The following is a 23,274-nucleotide window of genomic DNA, read 5'->3' on the forward strand; positions in this document are numbered from 1 at the left end:
TAGGTTTTTCTATGTATAGTATCATGTTATCTGCAAAGAGTGACCATTTTAATTTTCTTTTTTCAATTTGGTTTCTTTCTATTTATTTTTCTTTTCTGATTACCATGACTAAGACTTCCAGAACTATGCTGAATAACAGTGGCAAGAGTGGATATCCTTTTCTTTTTCCTGATCTTAGAGGAGATGCATTTATCTTTTTACCACTGAGTATTACCTTAGCTGTGGGTGTGTCATGTATGGCCTTTATTATGTTGAGGTAGTTTCCCTTTATGCCAATTTCCTGGAGAGTTTTTTTGTCATAAATGGGTGTCAAATTTTGTCAAAAGCTTTTTCTGTGTCTATTGAAATGACCATATGATTTTTATTCTTAAGTGTGTTAATGTGGTGTATCACAAAAATTGACCTCCGGATGTTGAAATATCCTTGTATTCTTTGGACAAACCCACTCAATCATGGTGTATGATCCTTTTAATGATTTGTTGGATTCCATTTGCTAGTATTTTGTTGAAGATTTTACATCTATGTTCATTAGTATATTTGGCCTGTAATTTCCTTTTTTTTGTGGTACCCTCTTCTAGTTATTGTATCAGGGTAATGGTGGCCTCATAGAATGAGTTTGGGAGTTTCCATTTTGATTTTTGGGGAATAGTTTCAGAAGGATTCTCTAAATGTTTGATAGAATTCACCTGTGAAAATATCCTGTTCTGGACTTTTGTTTATTCTAAGTCTCAGTTTCCATTTCAGTTCTTGTGATTGTTCTATTCATATTTTCTGTTTCCTCCTGGTTCAGGCTTTGTAGGTTGTACCTTTTTAAGAATTTGCCTATTTCTTCTAGGTTGTACTTTTTATTGACTTCTTGTTCCTTGTAGTAGGCTTTTATGGCCATTTGTATTTCTATGGTGCCAGTTGTAATTTATCCTTTTCCTTCTCTAATTTTATTGATTTGAGCCTTCTCTTTCTTTTTTTGCCACCTCCATGGCATATGGAAATTACTGGGCCAGGAATTGAATCCATGCATTGCTGCAACCTACACCAGAGCTTCAGCAATGCTGGATCCTTAACCCACTGCATTGAGCTGGAGATCAAACCCATGCTTCTGAGGTGACCCAGGCCACAGCAGTCTATCTTTTCTTCTCTATTGTTTCCTTTTTCTCTATCTTACTTATTTTTGCTCTGATTTTTATGATTTCTTTCCCTCTACTAATTTTGTGTTTTGTTTGTTCTTCTTTCTCTAGTTGTTTTAGGTTGCTTATTTGAAATTTTTCTTGTTTCCTGAGGTCTTATTGTATTCCTATATAATTCTGTCTTATTTCGTTTTTGCTGTGTCCCATAAGTTTTGAATTACTGTGTTTTCATTGCCATTTGTCTCTCTATTTTTTTTTTCATTTCCTCTTTGATTTCTTCAGGCATCCTTTGGTTCTTTAATAGCACATCGTTTAGACCCACTTTTTGTGCATTTTGTAGGTTTTTTCCTTGTAGTTGATTTCTTTTCTTATAGCGTTATAGTCAGAAATATGCTGTAAATGATATCAATTTTCTTAAATTTACCAAGGCTTGATTTGTGGCCCAGCCCATGATCTATTGTGGAGAATGTTCTATATGCACTTGAGAAGAAAGTGTCTTCTGTCACTTTCTGATGGAATGTTCTATAATAATCCATTAAGTTGATCCAGTCTAATGCATCATTTAATACCTGTGTTTCCTTATTTAATTTCTGTATAGATGATCTGGCCATTGATGTAAGTGAGGTTTTAAATGCCCCCACAATTATTGTGCTACTGTTGATTTCTCCTTTTATAGATGTTAGCAGTTGCCTTATATATTTTTGTGCTTATATGTTGGGTACATAATATATTTCTAGTTGTTGCATCTTCTTCTTGGATAAATCCTTTGATCGTTATGTAGTGTCCTTCTTTGACTGTTGTAACCATATTTATGTTAAAATCTATTTTATCTGATATGTGTATATGAGTATTGCTACTCCAGGTTTATTTTGATTTCCATTTACTTGGAATACGTTCCATCCTCTCACTTTCACTCTATATGTGTCCATAAATCTGAGGTGGACCTCTTTTAAACAGCATTTATAGAGCTCTAGTTTTGGTATCTATTCAGCCAGGGTATGTCTTTTGGTTAGAGCATTTAATTCACTCATATGTATTTTGTAGGTTTTGTCCTTCCATTCCTCTTTGTTCTCGTCTCATGTGAATTCATGCCTCGTTTTAGTGTTGTGTTTGGATTGCTTTCTATTTTATTTTCTTATTTTTTTCTACTGTACAGCATGGTGACTCAGTTACACATACATGTATACATTCTTTTTTCTCACATTATGGTGTTCCATCATAAGTGACTAGACATAGTTCCCAGTGCTACACAGCAGGATCTCATCATTAATGCATCCTGAAGGCAATAGTGTGCATCTATTAATCCCAAACTCCCAGTCCATCCCAATCCCTCCTCCTACCCCCGGGTAACCACAAGTCTATTTTCCAAGTCCATGATTTATTTTATTTAGAAAGGTTCCTTTGTGCCATATATTAGATTCCAGATTTAAGTGCTATCATATGGTATTTGTCTTTCTCTTGCTGACTTACTTCACTCAGTATGAGAGCCTCTAGTACCAACCATGTTGCTGCAAATGACATTACTTTGTTCTTTTTTATGACTGAATAGTATTCCATTGTGTATACATACCACATCTTCCTAATCCAATCATCTATTGATGGACATTTTGGTTGTTTCCGTGTCTTGGCTGTTGTGAATAGAGCTGCAATGAATATGCGGAATTAAGCTCTTGTCATTTGCATCATTTGATAATATTTTCTCCCATTCTGTCAGTTGTCTTTTTCTTTTCTTTTTGGTTTCTATGCTGTGCCAAAGCTTTCAGTTTGAATAGGTCCCATTGGTTTGTTTTTGCTTTTATTTCTGTTGCTATGGGAAACTGGCCTGAGAAAACATTTGTAAAGTGGATGTCAGAGAATTATTTTCCTATATTATCTTCCAGGAGTTTGATGATATCTTGTCTTATATTTAAGTCTTTCAGCCATTTTGAGATTATTTTGGTGCATGATGTTAGAGTGTGTTCAAATTTCATTGATTTACATGTGGCTGTCTAGAATTCCCAGCACCACTTGCTGAAAAGACTTTTTCCCATTTTATGTTCTTGCCTCCTTTGTAAAAGATTGACCATAGGAGTCAGGGTTTATTTCTGGGTTTTTATGCTGTTCCATTGGTCTGTCCATCTGTTTTGGTACCAGTACCACAGTGTCTTGATGACTGTGGCTTTGGAATATTGCTTGAGGTCTGGGAGAGTGATGTCTCCTGCCCAGTTTTTGTTCCTCAGGATTGCTTTGGCAATTCTGGGTCTTTTGTGATTCCATATAAATTTTTGGATTGTTTGTTCTAGTTCTGTGAAACATGTCATGGGTAATTTGATAGGCATTGCATTGAATCTGTAGATTGTTTTGGGTAGTATGGCCATTTTTACAATATTAATTGTTCCAACCCAGGAGCATGGAATATCTTTCCATTTCTTTACCTCTTCCTTAATTTCCTTGATTACTGTTTTATACTTCTTGGCATATAGGTTCTTTGCCTCCTTGGTGAGGTGTATTCCCAGGTATTTGATTTTGAGGGGTGCAATTTTAAAAGGCATTATATTTCCATATTCCTTTTCAAATATTTCCTTGTCAGTATACAGAAATGCGACTGACTTCTGAATGTTAATCTTATATCCTGCTACTTTGCTGAATTTGTTGATCAGTTCAAGTAGTTTTTGGGTTCAGTCCTTAGGGTTTTCTATAAATAGTATCATATCATCTACATATACTCTTCCTATTTGGATGCCTTTTATTTCTTTTGTTTGTCTGATTGCTGTGGCTAGGACTTATAGAACTATGTTAAATAGCATTAATGAGAGTGGGCATCCCTGCCTTGTTCCAGATTTTAGTGGGAAGGCCTTCAGTTTTTCTCCATTGAGTATTGTATTTGCTGTGGGTTTGCCATAAATAGCTTTGATTATGTTAATGAATATTCCCTCTATACCCACTTTGGTGAAAATTTTTATCATAAATGGATGTTGGACTTTGTCAAATGCTTTTTCTGCATCTACTTGAGATGATCATGTGGATTTTTCCTGAGTAAGACCTGTAGTGGTATGAACTTCCCTCTGAGCACTGCTTTTGTGGCATCCCATATATTTTGAGTGGTTGTTTCTTCATTGTCATTTGTTTCCAGGTATTTTTTAATTTCCTTATTGATTTCCTCATTGACCCATTTGTTTTTTAGTAGCATGTTATTTTGTCTCCATGCAATAGGTTTTTTTCTCATTTATCTTCCTGTGTTTGATTTCTAGTTTCATGCCATCGTGGTCAGAGAAGATACTTGATATAATTTCTATATTCTTAAATTTGTTAAAATTAGTTTTGTGCCCCAATATGTGATCCATTCTTGAGAATGTTCCATGAACACTTGAGAAGAATTTGTATTCTGATATTTTTGGATGTAATGTCCTGAAAATGTCAATGAAATCTAACTTTTCTATTGTGTCCTTTGGGATCTCTCTTGCCTTATTGGTTTTCTGTCTAGAGGATCTGTCCATTTTTGCAAGTGGGGTATTACAGTCTCCTACTATGATTGTAATCCCATCAATTTCTCCTTTTATGTCTGTTAGTATTTGTTGGAGGTATCTGGGTGCTCCTATATTAGGGACATATATATTGATGATTGTAATATCCTCTTCTTGAATGGATCCTTTAAACATTAAATAGTGTCCTTCTTCGTCTTTCTTTATGGCCTTCATTTTAAAATCTATTTTGTCTGATATGAGTATTGCACCTCCTGCTATCCTGTTTTGTCCATTGGCATGAAATATTTTTTACCATCCCCTCACTTTCAATCTATATGTGTCCTTTGTCCTAAGGTGAGTTTCTTGTAGGCAGCATATTGAAGGTTTTTGCCTTTTTATCCACTCAGACACTCTGTGTCTTTTGATTGAAGCATTTAGTCCATTGACATTTAAGGTGATTATTGATAGTTGTTTATTTATTGTTATTTTAAATCTTGTTTTCCAGTTGATTCTATGTTTCTAATTTCTTTTCTTGGTTGGATGGTTTCCATTTATTTTATTCTTGAATACTTTTCATTTTTCGTGAATGTAGTGTTTGATTTTGATTTGTGATTGCCCTGTTTTAAGGATGTTAGTCCCTTCCTGTATCTGCTTTCTTTAGCCTGATAGTCATATAGGTTCACACACATCATTAAAAAGAAAAAGAATCTATATTTTTTACTTCCCTTGCCAAAATTGTATGATTTTGATGTCTCTTTTTAAAAATATCTTCATGTTTAGATATGTATGCTAGCTTATTTAAGTGACTGCTTTGCAATTGTGGTTTCCTCCACCATATTTCTTCCTCTCTTTTTTTTTTTTTTTTAATTTAGAGAGGACTTTTCAGTTTTTCTTTTAGAATGGGTTTTGTATTGCTGTACTCTTTTAGCTTTTGTTTGTTGGAGAAATTCTTTATTCCTCCTTCTATTTTAAATCATATTCTGGTTGGATAAAGTATTCTAGGTTGCAGATTTTTTCCTTTCAGCACTTTAAATATATATTTCCACTCCCTTCTGGTCTGTTGTGTTTCTGTAGAGAAATCAGCTGATAGCCTAATGGGGATTCCCTTATAATGCTTTTCTTTTCTCTTGCTACTTTAGAATCCTCTCTTTATTTTTAACTTTTGCCACTTTTTTCATAATATGCCTTGGTGTGGGCCTGTGTGGGTTCAAAGTGTTTGGGGCCCTCTGTGCTTCCTGTATCTTGATATCAGTATGCTTTAGATTTGGACAGTTTTCAGCCATAATTTATTCAAATATATTTTCAATTCCTTTTTATTTTTCCTCTCCTTCTGGAATTCCTAATTTTGTGTATATTGTCCTGCTTTATATTATCCTGTAGGTCTCTTATATTGCTTTCATGTTTTTTTCATTTGGTTTTCTGTCTACTGTCTTTTTTGGGTGATTTCCATTATTCTATAATCCACATCACTAATTCATTCCTCTGCATTATTCATTCTGGTTTTTACTGCCCTTAGCTCAGTTCGCATCACTGCAAATTAATTTTCTAGTTTTTCTTGGCTCCTCATTATGTTTTCTTATTCCTTTCTGAGGGAATCTACATTACTGTTCATATCTTCTCTTAATTCCTTCAGTATTTTCACTACTCCCTTTTGAACTCAGTCTGTGAAACTGCAGAGTTCTGTTTCATTTTTGACTGCTTAAGGTGAATTATCCTCTTGCTTTAAGTGGGAATGTTTTCTGAGCTTCTTCATCTTGCTTGTGTTTTTCTTTTTCTGTGAATTTGGGGAAGCCAAACTGTAGTCTTGTAAAGCTATTTCTATGCAAGTATATCCCTTTGTATTTTGGGAGTGGGTTACTATTTATTTTTGGTGTGGGAGTTTGAATCATTACTGTTTCTTTGGTGTAAGGAGGCTGCTATCCCCAGGATACTCAGTGTGTTTTCAGAGAGGAGGCAATGGGTAGGGCCAGCAGTCAGTGCCTCTTTGTTGGGCTCTCAACAGAAGCACAAGCTACTCCTAGTTTCAGGGGCCTTGGAAGTGGTAATGACCTCTAGTGGGATCTACAAGGTGACCAGAGTATTTGGCAGTAGCAGGAGCAGGGTATGTGAGTTCCCAGGGGATTGAGAACAACAACAGCTTGTGTTTGATTGCAATGCCCTCCTCTGAGGTTATTGGAACCCCAGGTGGTGCCTATTCAGGGACCCATAATGGGAGCAGGCCATGGCCATTTCTAGCATCAGTGATAACTGCAGTGTTTTGCCTCCACTACCTGTAGACCATGCATGAAGTGATCTGTTTCACCTAGCCCACATAGGGGGTGCTGCACAGTCTTTTCCTAGTTTCAGGGTCCTGGGAAGTGACAGAGATCTGGTGTATGGGTATGACTCTGAACATTCAGCAGTGATAGGAGCAGGGCCGTTTGGTTTCCAAGGGTGCAAGAGCACCAACAGGTGGTACTCGGTCACAGTGCCTTCCTCTGTGATGCCCTTGAAGTGACTGGGGCTGCAAAGGGTGCCTGTTCACCAACCCCTAGTGGTGTCGGGCCACTGCCACCTCTGCAGCCAGAGATAACTGCAGTTGTTTGCCACTGCCACCTGTAAATCATGCAAGAAGCACCTCAACCTGCTTAGCTCCCACAAGATGTGCTGCACAAAGTGCTCTTAGTTGCAGGTTCCTGGGAAGAGGCAGTAATCAAGAGTCTGGGCATTGCCCAGTGTGTTTGGCATTGGCAGCTGCAGGGCTGGTGTGCTCCCGGGGGAGCAAGAGCAACATCAGGTTGTATTCTGTTGTAGTGTCCTTCTCTGTGATGTCCTCTGAAGTGATTGGGACTACAAGTGATTTTTTTTTCAGATACCCTAAGTGCCAGTGGGCCACACTCACCTCTGGAGTCAGGGATAACTGTGGTGGTTTGCTCCAGCCACCTGCAGGTACAGTCTGCTGTGGGCTAGCAAGCAGCTTCTTGCTGCGGGAGACACCCAGTCCACAGCGGGCTAGCACTCCTCAGCCCTTAGCGTATCACTCCCTCCACTCATGGTGCACTGCTCTTTAGCCCCTTAGGCTGTCTCCAAACTGCCAATCCCAGCCCATTCCCAGGGACTGACCTCTGGAGCCTAAGTCTCAGTGTCCAGCCACCACCCAAGTATCTCAGGCTGTGGTGTCTGTTGTGCCAGTGGTTCAGATGATCTGTGAGTCTCTCACTCTGCTTTTCCATTCTCAGACCTGAAGCTGTGCTTTTCTTGTTGTCTTTGAGATTTCTCCAACTCTGCTGATCTTTCTGTTGGTAAGGTGGCTTGCCAGAGTGTGAGTTCCTTTTCTCCTTCACAGCTCCCTCTCGGGAATGCTAGTCCCATCCTCTCTCTCTTTTTTTTTTTGTTCTACCCAGTTATATCAAGAGTTTCTTGCCCTTTTTGGAGGTTTATGTCCTTCTGCCAGCATTCAGCTGATGTTCTGTGCAAGTTGTTTTACATGCAGATGTGTTTTTTTTAATGTGTTTGTGGGAGAGTGTGATCAGGACCTCTTACTCTTCCACCATCTTGCCTGCACCCTTGGATTGCTTTTTCAAAATTTCTGTATCTGTTGTGAATTTTAGGTTTGCAGTTCCCATGAGGCTTTGATATAGAAATGTATGTATGTATATATATATATATGTTTTAAGTTTAGTTGCTGCTCTCTTAATTTCAAATATTTTCCCAATATCCTGCATTCATATGCTCCTCGTGATTTCTGGTTTTGATATCAAGTCATTTGTAGTTGATTTCCTGTCTTTACTATATGTTTATCTTTACCTGTGAGATTTCCCATTAGTAATTTTCTTGTTTCTAGGTGTGGTGTTTTCTTTTCCAACTGGAGACGTCTTTATCAGTTGTTGTGAAGCTGTTTTGGTGGTGCTGAATTCTCTTAGCCTTTGATTGTCTGTAAATTTTTTGACTTTTATTGAATCTGAATAAGAGCCTTGCAGGGTAAAGTATTTTTGATTATAGTTTTTTTTTTTCCCTTTCATTACTTCAACTACATTACACAAGTCCTTTGTGGCATGCAGAGTTTCTGCTAAAAATATTAGCTGATAACCTTATGTGGGTTCCATGGCATGTAGTTTATTGCTTTTTCATGTTGCCTTTAATATTTTATTTTTAATTTTGATGAACTTGATTAACATATGTTTTGGTGATTCCTCCCTGAGTTTATCTTCTATGGGACTTTCTGTGCTTCCTGGATATTAGTAAAGATTTCCCTTTTGAAGTTAGAGAAGTTTTTCATTATTAGCTCTTCAAATATTTTCTCTGACCCTTTCTCTCACTCTTCTTCTGGGACCCTTCTAACATGAATGTTGATGCATTTAATGTTGTCCCAGAGGCCTATTAAACCATCCTTCTTTTCATTCTTTTTTAAAATTCTGTTCCACAGTAGTGATTCCCACAAATTTGTCTTCCATGTCACTTATTCATTCTTCTACTATTGATTCCTTCTAGTGTATTTTTCATTTCATTCATCTCTGGGGTTTTTTCCTTTAAATCTCTTATTTCTTTGTTATTTCTTTCTTGTAATTTCTTGATCTGTGCCTCATTTTTTTATTATCTTGGTTCATCCATAATATCATATCTCTGAATTATTTTCACATAGGTTGCTTATCTCTACTTCACTTAGGTCTTCTAGGATTTCGTCTTTTACCTTCTTCAGTAATACATTTCTCTGCCATTTCATTTTATCTATTTTTTTTTTTTTTTTTTTTTTTTTTTGGTCTACGGTCTCCTTTCTGCAGGCTGCAGGCTGTGGTCCTTCTTGCTTCTAGTGTCTGCCCCCTGGTGGGTGAAGTTGTTTCATAGCCTTGTGCAGGAGGCACTTGTGCCTGTCCACTCATGGATAGAACTGGGTCTCATCCCTGTGGTGGGCAGGGCCATGTCTAGTGGTATGATTAGAGGTATCACTTGTATGACTTTAGGCAGCCTTTCTAATGATGGGTGGGTCCGTGTTCCCACCTTGTTGGTAGTTTGGCCAGGGGCTTCTCAGCACTGAAGTCTGCAGGCTTTTGGGTGAGGCTGTAACTTTCCCAAATGGCAGCCTCTAGAGGAGCTCACTCTGATGATATTCATGGGCCAGCTCCTCCTGCCTCCTTCCCCCACAGTGAGCCATAGCCAACTCCTACCTCCCCAGCAGACCCTTCAAGACTTGCAAGTGAGTCTGGCCCAGAGTCTAATGTAGAACCTGCCTTTCCCTGGGACTCAGCACATGTGAAAACTTCTGTGAGCCCTTCATGAGCAGAGTCTCTGTTTCTACCAGCCCTGAGGAGCACCTGAACTCAAACTTCTTTGTCCTTCAATGCCAAAAGCTCAGGGGGCTCTTCCTCCCAATTCCAGGCATCCAGACTGGGGAATCTGTCATAAATTTTGGAACTTTCACTCATATGGGAAAACCTCTGTTTTATAATTATTTTCCAGTTTGTGATTGATTCACCCAGTGGTTATGGGATTTGATTATATTACAAATATTCCCCTTCTACCATCTTATTGTGGCTTCTTCTTTGTCTTTAGGTGAATGTCTTTTTGCTAGGTTCCAGCCTTTTTTGTCAATGATTATGCAGCATTTAATTGTGAATTTGTTATTTTCATGAAAGGAGGTGACCTCAAATAGTTCTACTCTGCCATGTAGTAATCCATGTAGTACTCCATCTGTAATCCATGTAGTCAAAAACCACACTCTTTTGATTGCTGTATTTTAGTAATATAGTTTTAAATCAAGGAGCATGGTGCATCCAGCTTTGTTCTTCTCTCTCATAACTGTTCTTCTTATTTGGGGTCTAAAATGGTCTATACAAAGTTTAGGATTTTTAATTTTGTTCAGTTAAAAAATCACTGGAATTTTGATAAAGTGTGCATGAATCTTCAGATTCCTTTGGAAAGTAAATTTATTTCAACAAAATTAATTCTTTAAATCCATGAGCATGAAATAGCTCTCTATTTTTTTTTTCAGTTCCTGTTGTCAATGTCTTATGGTTTACAGTGAGCAAGTCTTTCAACTCCCTGGTTAATTTTATTTCTAGGTACTATATTTTTTATTGCAACTGTAAATGGAATTTTCTTATCTTTCCATTAGTTTATTATTAGTGTAGAAAAAAATACAACAGTTTTTTGCATATGTATTTTATATCCTGCAGCTTTACTGAAACTATTTTTTAGTTGTCACCATTTTCTTTAAGGTTTTCCATATAAAATATCAAGTCATCTCCAGATAATGACAGTTTCACTTCTTTTCTGATTCCAATGACTTTTCCTTTTCTTTCATAACTTCTCTGGCGAGGATATCTGATACCATGTTGAATAAAATGGTGAGAGTGAGCAACCTTTTTTCCCCTGATCTCATAGGAATTCCTTTCAGTTTTATATCATTCAAAAATATGTTAGCTGTGGGTTTCTCATATATGGCTTTTATTATGTTGATGTACATTCCTTATATATCATTTTATTGAGAGCTTTTGTTATAAATAATTATTGAATTTTGCAAGTGATTTTTCTGCATCTCTTGAAATGATCATGTTTTTAATCTTTTATTTTGTGAATGTGATATATCATATTGATTGATTTGGAGATGTTGAACCATCCATCCATCCCAGTGATAAATCACACTTGATCATGGTATACAGTCCTTTAAATGTATTGTTGAATTCAGTTTGCTAATATTTTATTGAAGATTTTTCATATAGGTTCTTCAGGGATATTGGTCACTTTTCTTGGGTATTATCATGTGATTTTTTGATATCAAAGTAATGCTGGCCTCATAAAATAAATTTGGCAGTGTTACATCCTCTATTTTTTTGGGGGGGAAGAGTTAGAGAGGATTGGTATTAATTATTCTTTAAATACTTGGTTGAAGTCAACAGGGAAGCCACCTAATCCTGAAATTTGTTGAGGGTTTTGTTATTACTGATTTAATTTGCTTACTGTCTGTTCAGATATTCTATTTCTTCATGATTCAGTCTTGGTATGTCATGTGTTTTGGGGGTTCTCTATTTTTTCTAAGTTGTACAATTTGTTGTGTAATTATTTATAGATTTATGATTGCCTGCATTTCTATTGTATCTGTTGTTAACATCTCCTCTTTCTTTCTAATTTTATTTATTTGAATCCTCTCTCTTGTCTTCTTAGTGAGTTTAGCAAAGATTTGTCTTTTCTGGAGTTCCTGTTATAGCTCAGCAGGTTGCAAACCTGACTAGAATCCATGAGGATGTGGATTTGATAATTGGCCTTGTTCAGTGGGATAAGAATTTGGTGTTGCCTTGAGCTGTGGCAACATAGTTTCACTGATTTCTTCTGTTCTTTTTATTTCTATTTCATTTATTTCTTTTCTGATCTTTGTTATTACTACCAATATTTTAACTTCGAGCTTAGTTTGTTCTTGTTTTTCTTGTTCCTTGCAGTGCAGAGTTGGTGTTTATTTAAGTTTTATTTTTTCTTGAGGCAGGCATTTATCATTATTAACTTTCTCCTTAGAACTGCTTTTACTGAATTCCATATGTTTTGGTAAGTTGTTATTCCATTTTTACTTGTCTCAAGGTATATTTTTATTTCTTTTTTCATTTCTTCTTTGAAACATTTCTTGTTCAGTAGCATGTTGTTTAATCTGCACATATCTGTGAATTTTCCAGGTTTCTTGTAATTTATTTTTAGTTTCATGTCACCATGGTTGGAAAAGATGTTTGATATGAATCCATTCTTCTTAGACTTATTAAGACTTGTTTTGTGGCCTAACGTGAGTTGTCCTTGGAAGTGTTCCATGTGCATTTGAGAATCATATGTATTTCATTACTTTTGCATGGAATGCTCTGTATAGATCAGTTAAGTTCATCTTGTTTAATGTCATTTAAAGACAATGTTTCCTGGGGTTCCCTTGTGGCACAGCGTGTTAAGGATCCAGCTTTCTCTCAGGTCACTGTTGTGGCACAGGTTTGATCCCTGGCCTGGGAAATTCCATATGCTGAGGATGCAGCCAAATAAATAAATAAATAAATCCAATATTTCCTTATAGATTTTCTTTCTGTATTATTAACTTTTTTCTTTATATATATATATTTTAGTAACAAAAGCAACACAAACTTATTATACCTGAAAAAATACAAAATATGTAAAGAAAATAATTTAAATCCTTATGCTCATTCCTCCACTCAACTTTCCTTACACTTGCATCCTTTTGTAACCAATGTTTGCAACTAGTTGTCACTTTTAAATTTATATCATTCTCTCCTACTTGCAAGCACATCTAACCTGATATATAGATAAATTGTTTTGAATGAAATAAAATCATGCATATGCAGTACTTAATAACTTTATCAGTTTATGTTATCCCAGGCATCCTTATAAGTCATTAGACATATATCTAATACTATTATTTTTATTTTATTTTTATTTCCTGTGTATTTATGAAAACACAAACATAATTTTACATGGTGGGGTATTATACTTTCTAGATTTGTTTTACTTCAATCATTTAATTTTGCTTTCTCCTCACTCTACTTATCTACTTTCATCCATTGCTACCTCCTAATCTCTTCCCTAGGTAATACTTATCAACAAGCTACTATGTGTCATCCCATACTTTTTCCAAGATTCTGTTTATAATGCCAAATCTTCAAACAAAAATAAACAGACACACACACACACACACACACACACACACACACACACACCACATGGGGTGAGGGGATAGGTGAATGTGAGGAGTGGTGCACAGAACAGGAGAGAGATTGAGATTTTTTTGCTCTTTAAAGGAAATAAAATAATATATACTTCTCTGCATCCCATTGAGCAATAAATGTTGCATTTCTTCCTTTTGCCACTCTAATGAGTAGAAAAATACTTCATTGATAATTTAATTTGCATTTCACTGACTACTATTGATTTTGAACATTTGAATGATTTATGTTCTCTTGAATTTAATCATTTCATAATTTTTCCTTGTATCCTCTGTTCATTTTTCTAAGTTATTTATAGCTATTTTATCAATTTATGAAATAATCTTTATGTATTCGGAAATTAATTCTTCATCTGCCTTTGTTGGATTGCCCACAACTCTCATATGTCTATTGATTTTTTATTGTTTATTTCACTGTGCAAAAAGTTATATTTTATATAGTCAAATATATCAGTAATTTATTTTATTTTTGCCTTTATATATTGGTGAAAATTATCTTCTCCATAAGGTAGTTTTGAACAAGAGCTAAAAAATCCCCCAAACTACTCCTCATTAAATAATAAATGGCCATCAACTCCAAAACTCTGAGCATTTTGATAAATGAGGTTATCTCCCACTGAAATGTGTAAAAAAGGAGATTTCTTAAGCTCCCCCCAAATATCTAAAGTTGTTTTAAAGTAGGAAGTGCCATGCATGTTGGATAATTTAATGACTATTACCTACAGTTTGGGAGTCAGAGAGCTTTGATTTGAATCCTTACTCTACTGCTTAGTAGCAGGACACTTTGGGGGCAATTTTCTTAATCACTTGGAACATTATTTTCCTCAAGTATAAAATAGGACATTAAAAAGACATTCTTTATAGGAAAATGAAGTATATAGAATAACAAGTATAGCATCTGATATTGTGTTATGCATATTCATGGAGCATTGCCACAAGCTGCAGCTTAGGTCATAGATGTGGCTCAAATCTGGTGTTGCTGTGGCTGTAAGCCTCAGCTGCAGTTCTGATTCAACCCCAGCCCTGGAACTTCCATATGCCAAAGGTGCAGCCTTAAAAAGAAAAAAGAAAAAAAACTAGTCCTCCCTGAGAATAGAAACATTCAAAATATCATATAAACATTCCATTCCACCTTTATATTTTTCCTTACCTACCTTATTCTTGAAAACTAGAATCTTAGGTCTTCATAATATATATATATATATATATATATATATATATATATATATATATATATATATCTTTCATAATTTAGTAAGTTGTACAATTAAAATAGATACAGTTAAGTGAACATGAATTTAATCAATAAAGTTGATTTAAATATATGTTTAGAATTACCAACGTTAAATTAAACCTAAGAGAAACAAACTTGAAAACAACAACAAACAATAACAACAACTCTAATACTTCACCATTTCACACAGAATGAATGTCAAAATGCTTACAATTGCCAATAAGTATTAGTTAATCTGGCTTGCTATTTATTCTCTCTGATCTCATTTTTTTTCTTTTTCATTAATCTGATGAAGCCACATTGGCATCCTTCCAAACATACCAGGAATATTATCTAGGTCTTTTGCACTTGTCCATTTATTTACCTAGAATGCTATTTCCTCAGACTTCCATGTGGCTAATTCTCTCTTTCAAATATTTGTTCAAATGCCAATTTTTCAATGAGGTTAATCTAACCACACTATTTAAAGTTGCAACAATACACATTCCTGAATGCTAATTCTCATCTTATCTACTTTATTCCATGAATTTGCAAGAACAAAACTTTGTTTTATTTACTAATATGCCAAAGGGAGTGGCTGGCCCCCAATATTTATTTTATAAGTAAATTAACATCATTTATTAGAGAATTAGCAAGAAATGAATGAAAGAATTGCTGGACACTTCTAAGAATCCATATAGCACTAAGTAGTATGAATTTTTAGTGTGCCCAGTTCATGAATAAATTTTCTCAGTCAACAAAAGTGATATTTGATCTGGGTCATGAAAGATAAGAAAGATTTTGAAAGGTAGAGAGAGTGTGGGAAGTTTCTATCCAAAATGTCCAACTAGTTGACAGTAGAGCCAGGCAATGAAATTGCATTGTGATTGTAAGAATATTACATTAAAAGATGACATTACTGAGGGATGAAACAAAATTTCCAGACCAGAAGCCAGACAAAGTAGATGATGGGAGGGACAGAGTGTTGGCAAATGGTATAGTAAGCATATTAAAAGTCTTACAGGCATTAAAACAGCAGTAGAAAACTATGATACCACTATAATTTTTTTAAAAAAATATTCAACTATAAACTAAATTGAAGAAAGATGAACAAAGCACTGATTTGTTCCATGATGTCTTCTTTGATTTTTTAAAAACTCAGATAGCTTCAAAAGATTTATTTTTGCCAGTTATATAACTGTTTGGTATACTGTTGCTTTGCTGTGCTCTAAGCATGCAACTAGTCTACCCCCATTCCCCTCATTCACCCTTAGTTTAGATGTCTTTTTGCTGACCTCTGACTGTCAAGAATAAACTCTAATTCCACTATCTGCTTCCTTATGCAATGTTCAATTTACTGAACGTTCCCAAAACTGTTTTCTGTATAGAAAAAACTACTATTCCTTGAATTGTCAAGTTAATTCCCTATTGAGGTATTACAAGTTTTGTTTTTATTACTGTCCTAATTCAGGCTATTATAGAAAATATTATAAACTGGGTGGCTTAAACAACACTTACTTCTCACAGGCGTGGAGGCTAGAAGTCCTTGATCAGGAGGCAAATATGGTTGGGTTTTGGTGAAGAACGTATTCCTGGCTTATAGATGTCACCTTCTTGCTGTATCCTCACATGGCAAAGAGAGCTCTGCTCTCTTCATTTCCCTATAAGGGCACCAATCTCATCATTGGGGATCCACCCTTACTACATCACCTAAACCAAAAAATCTCCTTAAGGTCCTACTTCCAAATATAATCATATTTGGGATTAGAGCTTTGAAATATGAATTTTTAAGGGGACATAAACATTGAGTCCATAGCAGTTATCCTTCTGGTATTAAATATAGTTTAATCTAGGTTTTTAGAGATCTTAAATATAAAATATAAATGAATGCATTTCAAATGTTTGGATTTAAGGTAATGTGGAATGCTTTATAAAATGGCATTTCTAGTGCCTCTCTCAAATCACAATATATAAACAGAAGTTGTTCCACCTGTATTTAAGACTAGATCCAGTTAATACTTCATCCCAATTACTGGGGAAGCATCATGATGTAGAAAAGAATGCTGAATGGTGAATCAACTGTGTTAGTTTTAAGGCACGCATTTCTAAGAATAAAATCAAGATCCTATAATAATTAGGAACAAATAATTTATACAGGAGAAATAAATATTAGAAACAAAATCATGAAAAAATATTAACCATGGTTAGTAATCAAAGCAACCTTATGAGATAATTTCTCATCTAATAATGCAGTAAAAATATGTATCTAAATTATATAAATAAATAAAAATTTTATATGTATTATGTATGCAAGATATCTTACATAGAGATTATATATATGTTACTGAAATCTGTTGATGATTCAGGAACAGTGCTACATTAATTCACTTCTGATGACAAAGGCGGGACAGCATAAAACTTCCTCTGGATCTATATTGATTATGTAAGAAGAGTCACATATGGGACAATACTTTCTGACTCAGTAATCCCATTAATAGGAATATATTGCAGTAAAAAATCAGCAGAAGGAAAAATGTCTAGGCATAAAGAAGATTGTAATATTGTCTATAAGAAAAAAACCTTGAAATTAAGCCTAATGTATAAAATTATGAGGGTAGTTTAGTAAAATATAAAGCAAGAATAGCACGCATTAGTTGAAATACTCATTATGAAAATTTGAGAATTAGAGGGAAAAGTTTATACCATAATGCTAAGAGAAAGAAGTTGGGTGTAACTACAGCTAAGCAAAAATATGCATTTTTGTGGACAATGAGTAGAAAGAAATATGCAAATGTGAAAATATTTATATTAGTGTGGTAGAATTTGGAGATATTATCTATATTTTAAATGTATTTTATATTTTTACAGCATCAATTTTTGAAGTTCTAGTACATTAAAATAGTTATGAAATCTTAGATTCCTAATGTAACATTGCCTAGGACTTAGTTTCTACACAAATGCTTGTAGTTGGACTACGATTCAATACTCCGTCTTTCACTGGACATTGGTGTTTGAACATGCACATTGTTGACTCCATCTCAGGCTTTTACTTGGTACATCTGAGATGGAGTCCAGGGGGCTCCCTTTTTAATAAAAAATAAAAATAATATCCAAGTTCCCTTCTGCCTATGTCATTCTGTGTTTCATGGTGGTCTTTACACAGCTGTAACTCCCAATAATTAGTAGGAAAATACATTTTTACTTTGTATTTTAATTTTTTCTACTTTATTCCTCAGCCTGAAGCAAAGTGGATTCGCAAGCTGCTTTAGAGAACAACTGATCACTTCATTCCACAGAATGGCCTTACCACAGTTAACACTAGCTACTCTCAAATGAGCATTTGTACTGTGGAACTGTAATAAATAAAAACAAGTCTTCCGTGAGTACCATGAACTTATTTTTTACATGTAACTTATAAAGGTGATTTATAGAGGTGTGTGCTTTATTTACTAAAAGCCTGAACTGCTCAAACCAAAATACAGCAGGATTTTACACCACTTCACTTTGAAAGTCATTTTATGTTTAGGTTAAACTCAGCAATATCCTTTGGGATTCTTTTATCATTTTCTGTTAAATTTCTTTTTTACAAAAATAAACAGAGAATTTATGGAACCATATCGTTCCCATTATTAAAAGAAATATGGGGCTATATGTGGGTAGTAATACCCACTTCCCACATATATATACAGAGTTCCAAATGCAACCATAAACTTTAGACATTTTTATTTAGTTTATTACTTTATTTAATGATAAACTGAAAGTATCCCTAGAAGAATAGTATAAATGTATCAATCATTTTATAAATTTCCATAAATATGCTTGTTGTATTCTTTCTTGAGAGAGGAATGGAATGTAGAAAGAAAGAAGATAGATAGATAGATGATACATACATACATACATATGTACATTCATACATCCATACATAGAGATAGAGGCTCTTAGCCAGTTCAGGCTGCTACAACAAAAATATCAAAACTGGGTAGCTTGTCAACAACTGAAATTTATTTCTCACACTTTTGGAAACTGGAGAGTCCAAGATAAAGGCACAAGAAGATACAGTGTATGGTGAGAGCCCACCTTCTTGTTCATAGATGGCCTCGCTCACTGTGTCCTAACATAGTGGAAGTAGACTAGGGAGTTCTGTGAGGTATTTTTATAAAAGTACTAATCCCATCCATGGGGGCACTATCCTCCAAAAGCACCTCTCAAAGGTCCTACTTTTGAGGTATTAGGCTCACACCCTAATACCATAATATTGGGCATTAGGATTTTAACATATAAATTTTGAGAGGACACAAATACTCAATTCAAACTAGATAGAATTATAGATAGATATAAATTTGGCCACCTCTTTTGCATCACCCAGTCTGCTTTCTGCCTTTTTATTGTAATATGGACTTCCATTTACTCTAAAAATTACTGTATTCCAGATACAATTTTTAATGAAGTATCATTTTAGCATGTTTGATAGCCTTACACATGACTTAAATGATGAATAAAAGGTTTTTAATTGAAACATTGTAAATACAAAGTTTTGAAACAGCCCAATCATCTGTAAATAATCAGTTGGTTGAATATATAATACTACTTCTCCACAGTGAAAAATCATGTGAATGTGAAAAAGAATAAGGAAGTGCTCTATGCAGTAAGATGGAAAGATGTCCAGTATAAATTTAAGTGAAAAATATCAAGGTACAGAGGAGAGTATATTTCGTATGAACTATAGTATTTTTCTAAAAGAGGGAGAGAGAATGAATATATATAAATATATGTGAATGAATGAATATCAAGAAACACTGAAAGGATGCCAAATAAAGTAATAATAACTCATAAAGGAGGAATATTGTTTGGAAAAAAATATATGAGGGACAGGAATGAAGTTTAGACCCAATACTGCTCTTCATATAATATGCAAGGAGAGAGCCATGCTGGTTGATAAAATACTTTTAAAATTGTCAATAAATGGCAACTACTCTGCTCACCCTCCACCTTAAATGTCACTCTGGCTTTCTCCACCTGAAGTCCCAGGTATCCTCCAGGATTCAAAAGCTAAAATGTAATTAGAAGTATAAAAGAATTACTAAGAAAAATACTGATGAGGCGTAAAGGAAAAAGGGAAGAGAAATAGCTGGGGAGAATCTTCAGACTACATGTAGTTCTGACTCCTGTAAAAGTAGAAAGGAAAGAAAGGAGACCTGAATAGGAAGAGCCTCACCTTCCTCTGTACCTCAAAGAAAGCCACAAACAGGCCAATGTGGAGCATGGACCTCTGCATTGAGCAGGAATATCCTGGCCTTAGTACCAACATGGTGCTCAATTACTACTGAGAGTTTGACCCCAGCTTGCACATTGGTGGATCTCAAATTTGCAGCAGCTAGAAAGCATCAGGTGATTACATGCCTCACATCTTGATCTCTCTTCAAGTGATATCTCAGCAACAAATTCCCATGACTCTCACTATAAAGATCCACTTCTCCATCCATATTCAATAGCCAAAATTTCCCCTGGACTGCTTCTCCTCAGGAAAATTTAAAAGAGAAACGATAATGTATTTTATATACAAAGAAGACATACAGATAGCTAATAGGCACATGAAAAATGTTCAGCATCACTAATTATTAGAGAAATGCAAATCAAAACTAAAATAAGTTATCACCTCACACCAATTAGAATGGCCATCACCAAACATTCTACAAATAATAAATGCTAGAAAGGGTGCAAAGAAAGGGGGAACCTTCCTACACTGTTAATGAGAATGTAAATTGGTACAGCCACTATGGAGAACTGTATAGGGATTCCTCAAAAAACTGAAACTAGAGTTACCATGTTATCATGCAATCCCACTCCTAAGCATATATCCAGAGAAAACTCTAAACTCTAATTCAAAAAATTACATGCACCTCAATATTCATAGCAGCATTATTTACAATAGTCAAGACATGGAATCCACCTAAATGTCCCACTGACAGATTAGTGGATAAAGGAGATGTAATATTTATACATGATGGAATATTAGCCAGATAAAGGAGATGTAATATTTATACATGATGGAATATTAGCCATAAAAAATAATGAACTAATGCCATTTACAGCATTAAAGAGATTATCATACTAAGTGATGTAAACCAGAGAAAGACAAATATTTTATGAAATCACTTGTATATGGAATCTTTAAAAAATTAAACAAATGAACTTATTTACAAACCTGAAATAGACTCACAGACAAAAAAAAAAAAACTTATGGTTACCAAAGTGGATACCAAGGGTAGAGGGAGAGATAAATTAGGAGTTTGGTATTAACATATACACACCACTATGTAGAAAATAAATAACAAACAAGAACCAATTCTATAGCACAGGGAACCATATATCTTCTAATAAGAAGGAAATAATCAAGTGCTGTACACTTCAAACTAACACAACATAGTAAATTAATTATAATTATTTTTTGAAACTGTTATAAAAATAAAATAAAACAGAAGAGATAATGGAAAAACTATAGCCTCCATCAGTGTGATGTGTCTTAGTGCCACAATTTGTGGGCCTCCTACACTATTCATTCTAAATTACACTCATCCTCAGCTATTACAGAGAGGTTTTGTTGCCTAACATAACAGTATAACCCCAAACTTAATTCCTGAAGGCAATAAGCCTCTAGTATCATACCCATACCCTCCTCAAATTCTATTCACAAATAAAATTGGGCAAAGGAGTATCCAGAGATTCCCAAGTGGATCATGAGGCTTCCACAGATATTCATTCGTTCTCTTAGAGTTAAAAGTAGTTCTACCTCCTCCTGCTCATCAGGTTAAATTACCTTTGTCAAGATAGTAATTCTTCTTCATAACAGTTGGCATCTAGGCATAACAATTTCATCCAAAGTTCCCTGGTAGCATCCATAATGTGTATTTCAATGGATACTGTTGAAATATTCCCTGGCAAGAATATGCCCATCTTTTGGGATCAGGACCTATGAATGTGCAGTGACCAGAGTGAATACAACAAGAATAGGCCCCCCAGTAAGTCATGGAAGTGATGGTAAATGAGGCCACTCTTGAGTATATCCCTTGGTTTCTGGGCATATGTATTTTTCCTATTGAAGACAAAATATCATACAGAAGTTTATGATTTAATGCATATACTTCATTTTTCTTAGACAATATGTTTATTTCTATATTTATTAAGCACATTGCTTATTATGTCTTGTTCTATTTCTATGGGAAAACTAATCAAAGTGAAAAACAACAGCAGACAATAAAAAAAGATTTCTACTCAACTTAGGGTTTATCAATGGAAGATGGGTTGACTCTATTTTAGCCTCTTTTCTGCTCAACACAAATATGACCTGGTATAAGGGCAAAATCAAGACTCAGTTAAAGTGGCCTTAGTGATTTTAAGAATCTATTAAGGAAGATGAATATTCTTTTTAATCTGTATTGTGTATCATATCTATATATGTAATCTTTGTGCTATATATATATGCCATTTACAGCATTAAAGAGATTATCATACTAAGTGATATGTCAGAGAAAGACAAATATTGTATGAAATCACTTGTATATGGAATCTTTAAAAAAATGAAACAAACTTATTTACAAACCTGAAATAGACTCACAGACATTCTTTTTTCAGATTATTTTCCCATATAGATTATCATACCATATTGGTTAGAGTTTCCTGTGATATACAGCATTTCCCTATTGGCCAATTATTCCATATACCTCAGTATCCATATGTCAATACAAACTCCCAATCCATCCCTCCCCCAACATGTCCTCTTTGGTAACCATAGGTTTATTTTCAATGTCTTGTGAGTCTGTTTCTCTTCTTCAAAGAAGATCATTTGTATACTTTAGTGATATCATATGACGTTTATCTTTTTCTAACTTATTTAGAATCACAATTTCTAAGTCAATCCATGTTAATGCAAATGGTGTTATTTCATTATTTTTATGGCTGAGTACTATTCCATTGTATGTATTTGCCACATCTTCTTTATCCTTTCCTCTGTCAAAGGACTTTTAGGTGTGTTATTTATGTTGGCGATTGTGAATAGTGCTAATATGAACTTAGGGGTGCATGTGCCATTTAGAATTATGGTTTTCTCTGGATGGAGGCCCAAGTGTGGGATTTCAGGATTATATGGTAATTCTATTTTTTAATATTTTGAAGAGCCTCCACACTGTTTTCCATAGAGGTTGTACCAATTTACATCTCACCAGCAGTATAGGGGAGATTCCCTTTTCTCTGCACCCTATCCAGCATTTATGGTTTGTAAACATGTTGATGATGGCCATTCTGACTGGTATGAGGTGATAGCTCATAGTAGTTTTGATTTGCATTTCTCTAATAATCAGCATTGTTGAGCATCTTTTCATGTCTTTTGTGTCCATCTTGCTGTCTTCTTTGTATATATGTCTATTGTATTTTTAGGTTTGCAGTTACTATAACCTTTCAATGCCAGAGGCCAGCTCTGGCGGCCAGGGAGTGTACACTTTTTTCCTGATAGGAGAGGGACATGGCATCGGCGAATGTACATATGGAGACAGCCTCTTTGTCCCTTCTTTCAGGGCGCTGGACTGCTCAAATTTTATTGGCATTAAGTGGTAGATTATATAGACGGTTTCTAACTATAGATTACATCATAGTGTTAAAGATACATTGGTTAACTTTTACACGGTACAGCAGCTATACATCATGTTCTAAGATCTTTGTTTTAACTACATTTAGTGAGTACAATTTAAGGGCAATTAGGTACAATACATCATGTGGAAAGGAGGAGACTCGGTACAAATCATCCCATGACCATCA

At 34.9% G+C, this 23,274-nt stretch overlaps 1 protein-coding gene across 3 annotated transcripts in view; it reads left to right on the forward strand.

Annotated features, from left to right (window-relative positions):
• CYLC1 (cylicin 1) overlaps window positions 1-17,842 on the forward strand; it is a 63,624-nt gene extending 45,782 nt beyond the window's left edge. For 2 of the 3 annotated variants that reach the window (XM_085007418.1, XM_085007416.1), the window contains one exon: window positions 17,700-17,842. In XM_085007418.1, the coding sequence (XP_084863544.1) occupies window positions 17,700-17,732 (33 nt within the window). In that variant the 3' untranslated portion in view covers window positions 17,733-17,842. Of the gene's footprint in view, window positions 1-12,023; window positions 12,083-17,699 lie in introns of all 3 variants that reach the window. The other variant, XM_085007419.1, reaches the window with a different exon arrangement.
• Window positions 17,843-23,274: the final 5,432 nt, after the last annotated feature.

This window comes from Sus scrofa, chromosome X (assembly GCF_054392235.1).
Source record: "Sus scrofa isolate SSC_HxYL_T2T_F1_AM1 chromosome X, Sscrofa_HxYL_maternal_Yorkshire_Landrace_v2.0, whole genome shotgun sequence".
Classification (NCBI taxonomy): Eukaryota; Metazoa; Chordata; class Mammalia; order Artiodactyla; family Suidae; genus Sus; species Sus scrofa.